We start from the raw sequence: 18235 nt of genomic DNA on the forward strand, positions 1-18235 counted from the left end.
GACCAGGCGGTGGCGCAGTGGATAGAGCGTCAGACTGGGATGCAGAGGACCCAGGTTCGAGACCCCAAGGTCACCAGCTTGAGCGCAGGCTCATCTGGTTTGAGCAAAAGTTCACCAGCTTCAACCCAAGGTCGCTGGCTCGAGCCAAGGGTTACTCGGTCTGCTGAAGACCCGCGGTCAAGGCACATGTGAGAAAGCAATCAATGAACAACTAAGGTGTTGCAAAGCGTGACGAAAAACTAATGATTGATGCTTCTCATCTCTCTGTTTCTGTCTGTCTGTCCCTGTCCATCCCTCTCTCTGACTCTCTCTCTGTCTCTGTAAAAAATAAATAAAATGAACATAAGTTGGAAAACAACTTATTTTAAGTTGGATTCAATCTCAACTCACGAATCAGCACTTTCAGTTGAGTTGATATTGGTACATTTTTACCTTAAACTAAATTTTTTAAAATGTTTCCAATAGCTAATTTCTGATTGCTCCTATTTATTTCGAGGAAAAAATCTATAAATGCTTCTTCAGATTTTTAACCCTTTGAGCAGTATGAACGTTCATGTACATCCTCATGCCTCCTGACCATCCAGAGGACGATCATACAAAACTTTTTATTTGAAAAATGTGTAAGGCAACATTAAAAAAAGGCAAAGGTATGTTCTTCTTGTTTCCATAAATTGGTTATCAAACAAACAGGATTTTAAGTTAATAAAACTATAACTGAAACTAATTTCAGTTTTTGAAAAATAAAAAAACTCTCCTGGGAGTCAGCAAGCATGAATAAAACTCACTACTCAAAGGGTTACAGGTCTCAGAAAAAAAAAAAAATTAGAATTCACAGACAAACAGACAAAGAATACAAACAGACAAACTATAGAAAGAATATAAACGACAATTAAACAGGACCGGAGGCTCGACTTGCTCATTATCAGGATGATGTTATGTTAATTAGAAAAAATATTAATTTCACCATCTTACTGGAAAAGATAAAAAAATAGCAGTATCTAATTAGAGCTAGCAAAAGTGTAAGAAAGCTGCACTCTGATAGAGTATAAGTAATGTAGCAATTTTGGGTAATTTGTGAGAATAGTGAAATGACTGGTATTTTATGTAAGTTTCAAATGATCAATGGACATTTGGTCCATAGTTAATATAAATCCTGTTCTCCCACAAGATTCAAACCCCAAACCATCTGCCTAATCCCATGGGCCATCACCAGCCAGGCGAGCCAGGCAAGCAATATAACCACAACGTAATTGTTGGGCCAATGAAATATGATAGTATTTTTTTAGGTATTAATCCTGTAAACCAAAAGTAGAAATAAATGTTAGGGGCTATGTGAATGCAGGGACATTTTCTAAGTGTGGACGTTTTGGAAAGGACCAAATTTCAGGTACCTTTTAGCATGGACCAAGTGGCTCCATGACATTTTGGATAGAACCAAATGTCCTGCAAGGGTTTTAAATTACTCAAAACTAAAATATTGTGACATCAAAATATTAATGAAGCCTGACCGGGCGGTGGCGCAGTGGATAGAGCGTTGGACTGTGATGCAGAGGACCTGGATTCGACCCTGAGGTTGCCAGCTTGAGTGTGGACTTATCTGGTTTGAGGAAAAGCCCACCAGCTTGAACCAAGGGTCGCTGGCTCCAGCAAGGGGTTACTCGGTCTGCTGAAGGCCCGCTGTCAGGGCACATATGAGAAAGCAATCAATGAACAACTAAGGTGTTGCAACGCGCAATGAAAAACTAATGATTGATGCTTCTCATCTCTCTCCGTTCCTGTCTGTCCCTGTCTATTTCTCTCTCTGACTCACTCTCTGTCTCTGTAAAAAATAAATAAATAAAAATTAAAATATTAATGAAGTCTCATTTTATGAACAAATGTTGAAATAATGTAAATCACCCAATTTAAAATTCTTTCAAAAAATAGAATAATTATAAAGTTGGCACAACTATACAGGTCAAATGACTTGTCAGTGGTATTTGTGCTACAACCCAGGACCATACTATCCCAGCCATTAACAGAAATACCATCCTTTATCAAGGAGCCCTGGACTTCCTACATGAGGTTTTCAAGAATTCACCCCGCATAGAGAATACTCCATTAGCTATGATAATGTATAATACATGTCTTCGGACCAGCAGTTCCATGTCTAGAAATCTCTGTTACTGACATTCTCATGTCAGTGTGCAAAGATACACAGGAATGGGCAAAAGTAGGTTAATATACCAGCCATCATTACTTAAAAGATAAATCATAATTAGGGATACAACATAATAACAATAAGAAGAAGACAAATAATACAAATAAGTAATACAATAATTAATAAATAAGTAAAATATAAGAATAAACTGTGTTTTGTGCACTCATAACTGTACACCTATTTTTGCCCACCCCTGTATATGTCCCAGAATGTGCCCAAAGGGTTGTGAAAATGCCCCTCAATTGAGGACTGTAGCCTGACCAGGCAGTGGTGCAGTGGGAAGAGCATCAACCTGGGACGCCGAGAGCCCAGGTTCGAAACCCTAAGGTTACCGGCTTCAGCACAGTCTTCCCTGGCTTGAGTGCGGGGTCGCTGGCTTGATCATGGGATCCCAGACATGACCCTATGCTTGCTGGCTTGAGCCCAAAGGTTGCTGACTTAAGCAAGGGGTCACTCACTCTGCTGGAGTCCCCCCCCCCGCCCCCGTCAAGGCACATATGAGAAAGCAATCAATGAACAACTAAGGTGCTGCAACTATTAGTTGATGCTTCTCATCTCTCTCTCTCTCTCTTCCTGTCTGTCCCTGTCTGTCCATCTCTCTCTCTCTCTCAAATAAAATAAAATAAAATAAAATAAAATAAAATAAAATAAAAATAAAAATAAAAATTTTTCTTCCCCTGGAATAAAATATTAATCAGAAACCTGAACTGTTGGGACTGGACTGACAATTTAGAAGGATCTGTTTTAGAGCTTACCTTTGAAATTCTACTTGAAGAGTTCCCTCAAATATTTCACATAACAAATGACTGCACTACGGACCAGGCATTGTTCTAGGTGGGAACTGAAGACCCATCAATAAGCAAAGCAATGTCCCCACCATAATGGAGTTCACATTCCAGTGATGGAGACAGACAATAAACAAATAAACAAGTAACACAGTGTAAATCCTGTGGTGATAAATGTTTTGGGAGAGATGGTATTCCAGGACAAGGGAGGAGATGGTGATTTTCTTAACAGTGATCAGGGAAATACTCTGTTATTATTATTTTTATCTTTTTTTTTTTTTTTTTTTTGTATTTTTCTGAAGCTGGAAACGGGGAGAGACAGTCAGACAGACTCCCTCATGCGCCCGACCGGGATCCACCCGGCACGCCTACCAGGGGCGAAGCTCTGCCCACCAGGGGGCGATGCTCTGCCCCTCCGGGGCGTCGCTCTGCCGCGACCAGAACCACTCTAGTGCCTGGGGCAGAGGCCAAGGAGCCATCCCCAGTGCCCGGGCCATCTTTGCTCCAACGGAGCCTTGGCTGCAGGAGGGGAAGAGAGAGACAGAGAGGAAGGAGGGGGTGGGGGTGGAGAAGCAAATGGGCGCTTCTCCTATGTGCCCTGGCCGGGAATCGAACCTGGGTCCCCCGCACACCAGGCCGACGCTCTACCGCTGAGCCAACCGGCCAGGGCCAATACTCTGTTATTAATAAGGTATTTTCGGCCCTGGCCGGTTGGCTCGGTGGTAGAACGTCGGCCTAGCGTGCGGAAGTCCCAGGTTTGATTCCCGGCCAGGGCACACAGGAGAGGCGCCCATCTGCTTCTCCACCCCTCCCCTTCTCCTTCCTCTCTGTCTCTCTCTTCCCCTCCCGCAGCCGAGGCTCCATTGGAGCAAAAGATGGCCCGGGCGCTGGGGATGGCTCCTTGGCCTCTGCCCCAGGCAACAGAGCGATGCCCCGGATGGGCAGAGCATTGCCCCCTGGTGGGCGTGCCGGGTGGATCCCGGTCGGGCGCATGCGGGAGTCTGTCTGACTGCCTCCCCGTTTCCAGCTTCAGAAAAAAAAAAAATAATAAAAAATAAGGTATTTTCAGTGGAGAACAGAATGAAGCACAAATCATGGGAACATCCTGGTAAAATATATTCTTAACAAAGGGAAGAGCAAGTGCAAAGGCCCTGAGGTGGGAGCACACTTGATTTGTACAAGAAATACCAGGGAGGCCAGTGTAATAGAGTAAGCAAGAGGGGAGAGAGGCTGGAGGTCACTGCAAGCCTTGGAGTTCTACTGTACGTGAGTCAGGAAGCCCCTGGACGGTTTGAAGCAGAAGGACAATGTGCCCTGATACAATGTTCTGAAAGGCCGACTCTGGCTGCTGTGCTGAGAACAAGCTATGGTGGGGCAGAAAGAGCGAGACCAGATGGAGGCTATTATCCTTCCATCTGGGAGAGAGGCCGTCCTTGGTTGGACCAGCAGGGGAGAAGGTAAGAGGCACTTGTGGATTAGTTATCTATTGTTGCGTAACAAATTATCCCCAAGTTTCCTGGCTTAACGCAACAGCCACTTATTATATCTCACAGTTCCTGAGGTTCAGGAACCTAGAAGTGGCTTATCTAGATGGCTCTGGCTGAGGGTCTGCCTCCCACGAGGTCCAGTCCAGATGCCATGGGTCCGCGTCACCTGAGGCCATGGCTGAGGCCGGAAGGTCCTCCTCCTAGAAGGCTCACGCACATGGCTGCTGGCTGGAGGCCGCAGTCCTTCACCACGGGCCTTCACACGGCTGCCTCAGACGGGTGGCAGGCTTCCCCCAGAGCAAGTGATGAGAGAGAGAGAGAGAGAAAAGGGGGAAAGAGAGAGAAGACAGACGCTGCAGGGTCATGCATAACTTAATCTCAAAAGTGACACAGCATCGCTTCTGCTGATTCTGTTGGTCACACAGCCGACTTAGATACAGTGTGGGGGATGATTACACGAAAGTGTGAATACTGGACGGTGGGCATCTTTGGGAGGCATCCTGGAGGCTGCCTACCGCGGTTTGGGTTCTAGCATTCCGTGGACTGAACCTAGCATGTTGGAGAAAGAATGAAACCAAGGGAACCCTGGCCGGTTGGCTCAGTGGTAGAGCGTTGACCTGGCGTGCAGAAGTCCCGGGTTCGATTCCCGGCCAGGGCACACAGGAGAAGCGCCCATCTGCTTCTCCACCCCTCCCCCTCTCCTTCCTCTCTGTCTCTCTCTTCCCCTCCCTCAGCGAGGCTCCATTGGAGCAAAGATGGCCCGGGCGCTGGGGATGGCTCCTTGGCCTCTGCCCCAGGCGCTGGAGCGGCTCTGGTCGCAACAGAGCTATGCCCCGAGGGTCAGAGCATCGCCCCCTGGTGGGCAGAGCGTCGCCCCCTGGTGGGCGTGCTGGGTGGATCTCGGTCGGGCGCATGCGGGAGTCTGTCTGACTGTCTCTCCCCATTTCCAGCTTCAAAAAATACAAAAAAAAAAAAAAAAAAAAAAAAAAGAATGGAACCAAGGATACGTGCAGACTTCGGCTGGCAGTTTTGGGAGCTAGAAGGGTTAAGGGGACCATCAGGGACTATTTTTGGACATAATACACTTTTTTAAGATAACCCAATGTTTTATTTTATTATTTTTAAATTGTTTTATTTTTAATTGATTGTGGTGACATGTGGACATGTTACATGTGAGAGCCTCTTAGATACTGAAGAGGAGAGTCAAGGGCGCAGCTAGGTAACTATCAGAGTGTGTTGTTCCAGGAGAGGGACAGGCTGAGACACGGGGCTGGTCTGTTTATGGGTGGCGTGGAGAGCCAGAGCCTCCACAGTCTCCCAGGGAATAGAGACAGACCAGGGAAGAGACGCAAGGGCTGCCCCCTGGGCCCAGCATTGCCGGACAGCGATGAGGAGGGCCAGCAGGAGACCGAGATGGGGCCAGTGAGGCAGGAGGACAATCAAGAGCGAGGTGCCCTGGAGGTCAGGGGAGAAAACGTCACCTCGAGCTAAGTGCTGCCGGAGGCCAAGGGAGCAAGAGCACCACAGCTGAGGTCCTTTGCCGGGGCTGCCACCAAGGGTGACCCTCATTTCTAGAGACGTGTCAACACATGTCGGATTTAAGCAGGAGAGTTACTGAGGGTGAGAAACACTTTGGGGGGATGAGGGGGGAGGAGATCTTGGGACTATGACAAAGAAGGAATAGGAAAAAATAATCGCAGTCAAACGTCATTTTCTTAACAAGAGCAAACAGTAAGAGCTGATAGCCTACCATGCTGGCTTCAGGCAGGGTAGCGTCAAAGCCTGAGCCCTGAGCCCTGAGCCCAAGTCCCATTCTCTGCCACTCTATGCACCCCGCCTTCTCTGCACAGAGGCCTTTCTGAGGGCCTCCCTAAGAGCCAACGGGGGCAGCGGGACAAACAGCAGTGCGGTTTGGAGTCTTCCCCTCTGCTGGGATGTTGCAGGAGGTCTAAAAAGTGAGGCACAGGAGCTTGTGAACTCACTGGGCCAGCTGAATCTGGTGTCTCACTGCTGCCCCTGGAGAAAGGCCACCGCGCAGTGGTGATGGAAATGGCTGTCCACACTGCCATTTCCAAAGCCTGCCAGGCGCAGTAGGTGATGGAATTCCCCCACTCTCCTGTGCCAGGAAGGAGGGCTCAGCGGGAGCCAGGCTCCAGTCTGACCCTTAAATTCCCACTTCATTGCCTCTTCTTCAGGATCAGGAAACCCCCACGTGGTTAGCCTGGCTGATGTCTCATCCCCCCCACCCCCAGGGGCTTATCTTGGGGGCAGGGGTGTTGCAGGTGCTGGAGGCAAGCAAGAGGCAGGGGAGGATGTGGCCCTTTTAAGCCTTTAACTCAGAAGAGAATGGCCTCCAATCTATCCGGCCACACCCCCATCTTCAGAGTTCAGTGGAAGCCAATCAGGAGACCCGCGGAGTCTGTCAATGGATCTTCAGCACTCACTAAACATTGCTCTGGGTTAGGAACTGCAGGGCTTAGAAAATAAAATGGATCCCACCTTAAAAGTACAAAGTATTTTCTAGAAGCTTATTTTATAACACATATCTCTGCAGAACCACGCCTATTCCATCATTAAATAAGGACGGAAGGCCTGGGCTGAACTTTATTCAATGAAACGTTTCCCTGACACGGCTCTTTTTCAGCCAATAATGAACTTTATAAATACTTGCTATAAAAAAGTTAATGAAATCACGTGTACAATATCAGGAACTGAAAACCATCCATCCAGACGTTTAACTATTTTTTTAAAAAAAGCAAACCTACTCTTTCTAGACTAACAACTATTACATGCTAAAATGTTAACTAATATAATGTTTTTAAGAATATTGATTATCAGAGACGCACCCAGAGTGGGCCTTCGGAACATAAGTTAATATACTTGATTTTTCAATTCCTAGCACTTAGCCTTGGAAATGTCAGCAGTCACGCGGGGCCTGGACAGTCACACCCACACCCACTCTAAATCTCATCTGTGAAATGGGATGACACTATTTATTTCACAAATATATGATAATAAAATGAGAACACATATACGAAAGTACTTGATATTAATAAATTGTTAACTACAAAGAAAATAAGAATCTCTAAAGTGCCTTCCAGCTTTAAATTTTTATTATGAAGGAATAATTATTAAAGAGTCTAGGCCTGACCTGTGGTGGTGCAGTACATAAAGTGTCAACCTGGAACACCGAGGTCGTTGGTTCAAAACCCTGCACTTGTCTGGTCAAGGCACATATGGGAGTTGATGCTTCCTGCTCCTCCTCTTTCTCTCTCTCTCTCTTTCTCTCTCTCTCTATCTATCTATCTTTCTCTCTCCTCTAAAATGAATAAAGTCTTTTAAAAATTTTTGTCCTCTTAGAGATACATACTGAGCTCCTTTGGGATGAAATGAGGTAACACTGAGATCTGCTTCAACATGATCCAGTGGGAACGGTGAGTTGTATACATCCTGAGCACTGTGGAAGCTGGGTTATGGGTAATGTGAAAGTTTTTTTTTAAAAAAACCATTTTTGAACTTTTAAAAAAATTTTCACATTGAGAAGGATAAAAGCATAGGGGATAGATACTGGAGGGCAATTTCTATTATTAAGCCCTAGTCTTGATTAAAATAACTTCTCAAGCAAACAAACCTTGATAGTAAAAGAAATAGTAGCAATTTTAAATGAATGCCAAAGTATATGAGTTAAAGGGGTAGGTAATTTGATTGTTTTTAAATAACCTTTCATTTATTTTTAACTAGAGGAAGCCTGTTTTAATGAAATATTACAATAAATAACATAGATTTGCGTGGTTTGAGGTTATTAATGAAATCTACATGGTAACCTGGAATCTTTAACATGTTAAGATTTTTCCCCAAAAGAAATTTAAGGACATGTTAACAATTTTCTATTTTTTAAGAACCAACATTTTACTATATCTACTGTATTGAATTAAGTACATAATGACATATCAATATTTCAAACGATATCTTTGACACTTCTCTGACCAAATCTATCCCTAATTAAAGGGAACTTCACAGCAATACGTATGTCACATGCTCCCCTCCGTACCTTGAAGGTGTGAATTCTTTAGGAAGTCTCCATGAGAGTCTTTTGCTTCTCCAGGTTGTTTTCCTTGATACTCACTCCTCAGAGAAACCTTCCACCATCTAAAGATGACCTGTGATGGACCAGAAGGTGATGTGAATGAAACTGATTTCAATACCAACAGCTATGGTGAGGTTGGCTTTTGAACAATCACTGGTAGGCCCCTAAGGCTCTGTGTGCAACGTCAGCTATAACTTGGCAATCTGGCATCCCATCAAATTAGAAGTGAGGTCTGTGTATCAGTGAACACTTTCCTTAGTGATTAGGGTCACAAAATCAAAGTGCTGGAAGGGATCTTAAAAATCTATCAAGTCAATTGATGTTAAAATCACCCAGAGCCAGGCCCTGGCCGGTTGGCTAAGTGGTAGAGCATCGGCCTGGCGTGCAGAAGTCCCGGGTTCGATTCCCGGCCAGGGCACACAGGAGAAGCGCCCATCTGCTTTTCCCCCCCTCCCCCCCCTCCTTCCTCTCTGTCTCTCCCTTCCCCTCCCGCAGCGAGGCTCCATTGGAGCAAAGATGGCCCCGGGCGCTGGGGATGGCTCCTTGGCCTCTGCCCCAGGCGCTAGAGTGGCTCTGGTCACGACAGAGTGACGCCCCGGAGGGGCAGAGCATCGCCCCCTGGTGGGCGGGCCGGGTGGATCCCGGTCGGGCGCATGAGGGAGTCTGTCTGTCTATCCCCGTTTCCAGCTTCAGGAAAAAAAAAAAAAAAAATCACCCAGAGACAAATGGTTGTCTCTTGAAAATCTCTGAGAACATAGATTCTCCAACTCCAATTCTACTCTCCGCCTCCCTGCCGGTCTACAGCACAGACAAGATGAATGAACACTCTTCTCCCAGAGAGGGACAATTACAGGGACAGGCTGGGGGGAGCACTGCTAGGCATGTCTGATGCATGCAAGTGTCGAGACACAGGACCCTTCTTGGTAACGGATCTGCTGATCGTCCATTCCACTTCTCCGGGCATTTTGGTTTATCTGAAGCAAACTGCGTTTCAATGCGTATGGCCTGCACTGCAGTTCCACGCTGACTTCACAGCAGTGTCACCCACCAGGCCTAGAGATGCCCCTTGATGCTTTTCCAACTTATCCTACATTTTTCAACCTATAATGGAACTAACTGGGTAGTTAATTGAGAAGACAAAACTCCCACCAACCCGAGCAACAAACCCAACTATTTCTGCACTAGGGCTAGCGGGGAAGATGACTCAGGAGACATGCGGATACACGGCTTGGCTATCCCGTTCTGGGGTCTTCCCTCGCGGACACACGGCTTGGCTATCCCGTTCTGGGGTCTTCCCTCGCGGACACACGGCTTGGCTATCCCGTTCTGGGGTCTTCCCTCGCGGATACACGGCTTGGCTATCCCGTTCTGGGGTCTTCCCTCGCGGATACACGGCTTGGCTATCCCGTTCTGAGGTCTTCCCTCGCGGATACGCGGCTTGGCTATCCCGTTCTGGGGTCTTCCCTCGCGGATACGCGGCTTGGCTATCGCGTTCTGGGGTCTTCCCTCGCGGATACGCGGCTTGGCTATCCCGTTCTGGGGTCTTCCCTCGCGGATACGCGGCTTGGCTATCGCGTTCTGGGGTCTTCCCTCGCGGATACGCGGCTTGGCTATCCCGTTCTGGGGTCTTCCCTCGCGGATACGCGGCTTGGCTATCCCGTTCTGGGGTCTTCCCTCACTAGCATAACCGGGTAAGGCAAAATAATGTTCAGGCAGGCTCTGCCCGGGGCAAAATTGTTAAGCAGGTGCAACTTGCCACAGCCTCTCTTTATTTACAGTTTCCTCTCCCCCATCCCTACTTTCCCAGCACTCCCAGGGGGCCTCCCAGGTCCTGAGTGAACCTTCTTGAGCCAAGGTCCCCGGTCTCTGCAAGTTCTCTACTGCCCCCCAGGCTGTGAGCCGCCCAACCTCTTCCTTTCTTCCCACTCCTTTCCCATGCCCGCAGGCCCAGGTCCCGCCCCTTCTAGGCTGGCTGCCCCGCCCGACTACCCCCCCCCTAAGCCCCTGCCCCCATGGCTGAGAGATACCGTGTTTCCCCATGTATAAGATGCACTTTGATTTGGGGGCCCGAAATTTGAAGAAAAAAAAAAAAGTCTTACATAAAGTTATTGAACTCAAGTTTTATTCACCATAAAATTCATACAACTCCTCATCACTGTCAAAACTCCCATCCATTAGCTTGTCCTCATCTGTGTCTGATGACGAAACACTGTCTTCATATATTTCCTCGTCCTCAGTTCCATCTATGACATTTGAAATGCCACAACCACTGTGTAAGATGTACCCAGTTTTTAGACCTAAAGTTTTTTGAAAAAGGGTGCATCTTATACATGGGGGTATGGTAACTGCACTCCCATCCGGCCTACTACCCTGCCTGACACAAAATAGGTCCTCAATAAATACCTGTCCAATGAATTAAAAGGTGATTATCATTTAGATTTTTTTCTTTTTTCTTTTTTCTTTTTTTCTGAAGCTGGAAACGGGGAGAGACAGTCAGACTCCCTCATGGCACGCCCACCAGGGGCAACGCTCTACCCACCAGGGGGCGATGTTCTGCCCCCCGGGGCGTCGCTCTGCCAGGACCAGAGCCACTCTAGCGCCTGGGGCAGAGGCCAAGGAGCCATCCCCAGCGCCCGGGCCATCTCTGCTCCAATGGAGCCTTGGCTGCGGGAGGGGAAGAGAAAGAGAGGAAGGAGGGGGGAGGATGGAGAAGCAAATGGGTGCTTCTCCTGTGTGCCCTGGCCGGGAATCGAACCCGGGTCCCCTGCACGCCAGGCCGACGTTCTACCACTGAGCCAACCGGCCAGGGCCTAGATTTTCTTCTAATCACTAAAGATTGGAAAAAAATTACACGGGCGAGTTACAAAACTCCATCTGCTCACGAAATTGTGGTGGCCAACTCCTTCCAGAAAACGCCTTACCCTGCCACTTCTGGTTTCCCCGAGCAGGAGCCTTGCCAGCCTGTCCTCTTAGGCACCTTTCTGCCCCATCTCACAGAGATGAGGCTGTATCCGTCACTAGGGCTGCCGTTCCAAAGTGCCACAGACTGGGTGGCAGAAGTTTATGTTCTCACAGTTCTGAAAACTCCAAGTTCACCACCAAGGTGGTGGCAGGCTTGGCTCCTTCTCCTGGGGCCTGTCTCCTCGCCTGGGCCTCAAGGACCGCCAGCTGGGCGCTGTGCCCTCCCACGGCCGTCCTTCCCTGCGTGCACAGCCCCGAGGCTCCTCCGCTCCTGTCACCCTGGCTTAGGGCCCCACCTTTATGACTTCATTTCACCACGATGACCTATCCAGGCCCTGTCCCCCAGTGCAACTGCTTCAACACAGAAATTTGGGGGGACATAATTCATTTCCTAACAGAGGGGTATCAAGTATTGCAGCAGACAGAACATGAATTTTGGAGCGAGAAAGGCCTAGCCAATTTATTTCATCTCTCGGCACTTCAATTTCCTTTTCGTTCCCTTTCTATTGAATGTTATTCAAGTTACTGTTAAATATTATAAATAACATTTCCTTTCTATTGAGTGACAATGTCTAACAAGCTGAATCTGGAACTTTTAGAACTAATTGGGAAGTCAAATAATTTAGTCCTTCTGCAACCCAGCCAGATGAGCAAAAAGTTTCAGAGGTTAAGTGAGAAGTCATAGGTCGCCTTCCTCACAACCTTCCTACCAGGGTTGTGTTACAGCGGAAGCAAGTCTCGGGTTGAATTCTGCCACAGGAAAGACATTTGTCACCAGGCAGGCACCACTAGTGTCCCAAACATGTTTCTGGAAGCTCAGTGGTGTCCCCCCTCTCTGTCTTCCGTGGCATTCTCTGGGACCCTCCCCAGGAAGGTTTCTCTCTGGGGCAAGTGCAGCTGACACTATAATGACAAAATCAGCTACCTGTCTAGCCAGGTCAAGCAAAAATAAATAAATAAATAAATAAATAAATAAATAAATAAACAAATAAACCTTTGATTAAGTGGAGAGTTCTGGAATGGAGCTCTAGACAGGGCACCGCTCCAGAAACATTATGTTACCAAACTAACGTTGCTCAAAAAAAGGCAGAGACACTTGAACAATCTTACTTGTCAGCTTCATATCTTGCACAACATTCATTTCATCAATGAAAAATCCCTCTGACACTCCTTACTTATGAATTGACCCTCTGGTACTGATTTAGAAGGCAGCACTGTACTTGAAGTGCTTGCAGTCATGGCCCCTGGAGGGAGGATCCCCGGGGCACAGAACCAAGCTAAGCTGCCCACATAGATAAGCACCCTGCTGGCTGCTCTGAGGTGTTCTTGAGTAAGTTACGGGAGCAGCTGCCTGAGGAAACATGGCTGGCTAGGACCAGAGGCCACGCCTCCTCCCTTCTGACTCAGAAACAGTCTGTTCTCAGGCACCACGCTTTCTTTTCTTTTCTTTTTCTTTCTTTTTTTTTTTTTTGTATTTTTCTGTAGTGAGAAGTGGGGAGGAGGCAGACAGACAGACTCCTGCATGAGCCGGACCGGGATCCACTGGCATGCCCACCAGGGGGCGATGCTCTGCCCGTCTGGGGCATTGCTCCACTGTAACCGGAGCCATTCTAGCACCTGAGGCAGAGGCCATGGAACCATCCTGAGCACCCAGACCAACTTTGCTCCACTGGAGCCTTGGCTGTGGGAGGGGAAGAGAGAAACAGAGAGAAAGGAGAGGAGGAAGGGTGGAGAAGCAGATGGGCGCTTCTCCTGTGTGCCGTGGCTGGGAATCGAACCTGAGACCTTCGCATGCTGGGTCAACACTCTACCGCTGAGCCAACCAGCCAGGGCCCGAGGCACGATGCTTTCTTTTATATAGCTTTCATATTTGAACTCTACAGAGCAGTACTCAGAAACCTCAGATTCAGGAACACGTCTTAGCTTTGTCAAGACTTGAGTATACTCCACATACTGTAGTTACTAAAACAGAAAAATACAGGAGACAGGCATTTTCTACCACTTATTGATTCAGTTGGCTAAACATCTTTTTGAAGTGACAAAACTCGATATTGGTGAAGAGAAAGAAAATGGGGGCCCTTAACAATCACAGAGCCAAATGTGAATTCATTTGGCCAGTCAAAATGGAAGGTCATCTATGCCCTTTGACCCAGACATCTTACTTGTAAGAGTTTAACCTAAGGAACTTACCAGAGATGTGTACAGCACCTTTTTAACATAATGATGTTTATAATCAGTTAATTATGATAATGAAAAACCAGAACCAACCTAAGGGTCCAGTATTTGGGACTAGGTAAATAATTATAGCACATTTAGATTGTGAGATACTCTGCCCGTAACATAGGATGGGAAGGGAAGTATTTGTCTACGCAGTGAGGAGTTGATATCAGCGTGGCAGTCAATGCAACTGTTTCTCAGGATGTGCAGTTTAAAGGAAGCTGAGCTCAGACTGTCCCCCAAATTTCTGTGAATTGAGTACTATTATGGTATTAGCTCATTTTAAGTCATTGTTATATATTTATCGCTATTTTGAAAACCTGACAGTCTCTGAATACGGTTTTAAACATCTTGTTCTGATTAACTGTGAATGTTTGTTAATGAACACGTCTGTGAGAAAAGCTACAGAGAACCTTCCCACGGTTTTCGCAAGACTGTTCCAATCTGGCTGGACGTTGGCTTCGCCGGGCTCTCCCCAGGCTTCCTGTCTCCCGGCCACCTGTGAGTACTGCATGGCCGTCTTCCTGCGGATGAAGAACCCAGGTGGACAGGCTGGATAACTGGCCCCAGCTCTTCTCATCCAGGCAGCGTCTGACTCTGCACGATGAGCTCTCTGGCATTGCTCTGTCCCTTCCAGGGTGGGCAGTCAGCCTTGCTGTAGGGTACATATCATTATGTGGTATCTTGAGAGAAATCGTGTGACGACCAGGACAGCAGGGACTCACCAGGCAGCCCTCAAGGGGGCACTCGGAAAAAGTGGGCCCAACTGGGCATCTCAGCATTTGAGTGTATTTGGACACTGAGCACCCTGCCACCGTGGGCTGAGCCTGTGATTTCCCCACCACTAGCCCTGGCTGAAGGGTCCGCTACTGGCACAGAACGCAGAGGCTGTGGTGTGGACGGGTCTGGTTCAAACCCTGGTCTCTGTCATTTACCTTGGGCAAGTTTCTGACTCTCTTGGGCCTCATGTCCTCATGTCCAAAATGCAAAGAGGGATGCCCACCTCACCAGCGTTTGGAGAGACACATGAGATAAGTCCCCAGTGCCCAGCACGGTGCTGGGTAAACGGACCATGCTGCACAGAGGTAGGTCCTGGCCTCTTTCTTCTCGCTTTCCTCCTCGGTCACTCACTTCACATTCAAAACAACAAATTCAGCCCCAAATACCAAGAGATCAGAACCACATATTACTTCTCATCCATTATCTAACAGTATCCAATCACACTTCATCCAGGTCTGCTTTCTGAACCGTCCTCTCCAGAGACATTTATTTCAGCTTTTTACTCAGACTTGGTATGTGATTTTCCTAATTGTCTGTCACCATTAAAAGTTGAGTACTTTTTGCTCTGAGGACTTCCCCAACAGCATGACTGAGAAGACGCCTCCATCTATCCCGCTAGTAACCAGAGTTGCTCCTGAAGGATCAGGTCGACTTGCTGGGTCCCACACACTGAGTGGGGGGCATCCTGAGTCTTTCTGAGCATCTGTACAGGGAAGACATTGGTAACTTGGCACACAGCTGCCTCTGCTTTCTCCTGAAGAGTGCTGTTACTCCATCAGATCAGTTTCTGGTTTGGAAATCACATATAATCAGGGGATTTCACTGAGTGTGGCTGAGATTCTGTATCATAGAGAGTTTATGAGATTAGGTCTTTTCTTAGGAGAAGAAGGATGATGTTAGCTGAACTGCCTCCTGGGGAATGGAAGAGCAAGGGCCACGAGGGCAAACACCATGTAATCTCACCATTAGTTATTACTAAAAAATTCACACAGCACGGGCATTCCAGAAGGTAAAAAGATGTTACTGTTTTCATGAATTATAAAGATAAGCTCTGGCCTGGCCGTTGGCTCAGCAAAAGAGCATCAGCCCCGCACGTGGAAGTCCCGGGTTTGATTCCCAGTCAGGTCACACAGGAGAAGCGCCAACGGGCTTCTCTACCATTCCCCCTCTCCTTTCTCTCTTCCCCTCCTGCAGCCAAGGCTCCATTGGAGCAAAGATGGCCCGAGCGCTGGGAATGGCTCCATGGCCTCTGCCTCAGGTGCTAGAATGGCTCCGGTTGCAACAGAGCAACACTCCAGATGGGCAGAGCATCGCCCCCTGGTGGGCATGCCAGGTGGATCCTGGTTGGGCGCATGTGGGAGTCTGTCTTTCTGCCTTACCGCTTCTCACTTTGGAAAAATACAAAAAAGAAAAAAGAAAAGATAAGCTCTTATTTTGCTGCCTATTTTAACTATAAACATATAAAATAGGTTTTTGGTGCAAATTTACAACATGGAATATGTGTTCCCCTATGTATCGATTTTTGGTTCAATTTATCTAACCACGGCAAAACAGACTTTCAACTACAGAAAGTTTTAGCTGTGGAACGGGAGTAATTTTTACACACTGAAAATGAAAGCAACGTTATTAATATAAATACTAATGGAAAAGAGGAGACTGGGGCTGAAATGAGAATGGAGTAAAGTGAAAATTTTAATCATGAAGAACTGACAACATTGAAGTGTTTCTCTCCTTCAATAATTCAGAATGAGGTTGCCCTTAAAGAGACAAACGAACTAACTTCGAGCACAGTGGCTGTGATTAGGGGTTGGTGACAGGCCTTGTGGGTTGCCACCCAGCATTCACTCGCCCACCTGCCGTTCCCAGATGAGCTCTGCACAGAGATCTAACACACTCCACTTGTTATTTTAATTTAAATATGTAGGATACTACAAAAAACTGTTTGTATTTAGTGCTTACAGTTAGAAAAAATTTTAATTAAGCATATCTTTCATTTTGGGTGAGTATTTCTATCCTTCAATAGATTTCTCAGAAAGGGTCTACAGGAAGCAAATTTTTGTCTGAAAATGTGCAGATTGTCTCCAGGTTCTGGTCCTCTTTCGCCAGTCTGCAGTGAGGGAGCCAGTGGCCAGGGCAGAGGACCTCCAGATGTGCCTGCGGGCCATGCCGTCTCTACTGGCAGCTGCTTCTTCAGACCAGCTCTGGCCGTCTTTGGCAAATTTCTTGCCAGCAGCAGGCTGCTCATTCCTGTTCTTGCAGGAGTCATGCCCTCTGCAAAGGAATCCAAATCTCTGTCTGACCGGGAAAGAAAGAATAGACATCCTGTCTGTTATTGTCCGCCCGCCCCCAGCATCGAGGTCCTGGCTGCTTTTGCTGCTGCTGCTTCTGGACCTGATTTAGCCCCTGTGAGTGGTTAACCATCTTCTATTGGGTAACGGTCCCTTATAATAAGTTGTCCCTGGAAAAATAGCAGTGTGGTTTCTGTCTGGAATGGACATCCCTTGAGATACCTGGTATGTGATTCTTTTGTCATTCATCATGCCAGGCACTTGGTGAGAGTTGTTAATCTGGGGACATACAACTAACATTTAGGGCAGTTTCTTGTATAATTTTTTTCCTGGAACTCCTATATTTCAGATATTGGACCTCCTGGTCTAATTTAAAATTTTATTATTCCCCCCCCCCCCCACACACACACCCATATTGTCAATTTCTTACTTTCGGTTCTTTTTCTCTAGGTGATTTTCTCAATTTCTTCTTTCAACCCTTCTATTAAGTTTTTTGTTTTTCTGATCTTTTTTTTTTTTTTATTTTCTAAAAGCTCTTTTAAATTTTCTGGATTTTTCTCTTGCAGCTTTCTGTTTTCATGGATACACTATCCCTTCTTATCCTCCTGAGGATATTACTGAGGAATAGCTTTTTGAATTTACTTTATAATTGAGTTTATTGGGGTGACACTGGCTAGTACAATTACATGGGTTCCAGAGGTTGAATAGTCTGTTCTGTCTTGGTGCATGGCCTTTATCTTCTTCACAATTATATTTCCTCTACTGTGGAGGCGATGATTTTGTTCTGGCTTTCCTCAGAAGCCGGCCAATTCTTTTTTTTTTTTTTTTCTGGCTTCTGTAAACAATTTATTTATAAAATTAAGTTTTATGCGGTGACATTGATTAATAAGAGTACATAAGTTCCAGGTAAACATCTCTATAGCTTTATGAACTGTTGATTGTGCTGTGTGCCCACCAACCAAAGGAAAATTATTTTCCGTCACTATATATTTTCCCTTTTTACTCCCCTACCCCCACCCAAGTGTCTCTCTCTCTTTTTTTTTTTTTTGTATTTTTCTGAAGTTGGAAACGGGGAGGCAGTCAGACAGACTCCCGCATGCACCCGACGGGGATCCACCCAGCATGCCCACCAGGGGGCGATGCTCTGCCCATCTGGGGCATCGCTCTGTTGCAACCAGAGCCATTCTAGTACCTGAGGCAGAGGCCACAGAGCCATCCTCAGCGCCTGGGCCAACTTTGCTCCAATGGAGCCTTGGCTGCGGGAGGGGAAGAGAGAGACAGAGAGGAAGGAGAGGGGGAGGGGTGGAGAGGCAGATGGGTGCTTCTCCTGTGTACCCTGGCCAGGAATCGAACCTGGGACTCCTGCACACCAGGCTGATGCTCTACCACTGAGCCAACCGGCCAGGGCCCCAGAAGCCGGCTAATTCTTA

The 18235-nt window shown here is 47.1% G+C and overlaps 1 protein-coding gene across 2 annotated transcripts in view; it reads right to left on the minus strand.

Moving 5' to 3' along the window:
* FBXO36 (F-box protein 36) overlaps window positions 1–18235 on the minus strand; it is a 77580-nt gene that overhangs the window by 18744 nt on the left and 40601 nt on the right. For both annotated transcript variants that reach the window (XR_010731900.1, XM_066279952.1), the window contains exon 2: window positions 8524–8632. Coding sequence is in view for 1 of the 2 variants with exons in the window: in XM_066279952.1 (XP_066136049.1) it covers window positions 8524–8632 (109 nt within the window). In the remaining variant the exon portion in view is untranslated. The remainder of the gene's footprint in view (window positions 1–8523; window positions 8633–18235) is intronic.

This window comes from Saccopteryx bilineata, chromosome 5 (genome assembly GCF_036850765.1).
Source record: "Saccopteryx bilineata isolate mSacBil1 chromosome 5, mSacBil1_pri_phased_curated, whole genome shotgun sequence".
Lineage (NCBI taxonomy): Eukaryota > Metazoa > Chordata > Mammalia > Chiroptera > Emballonuridae > Saccopteryx > Saccopteryx bilineata.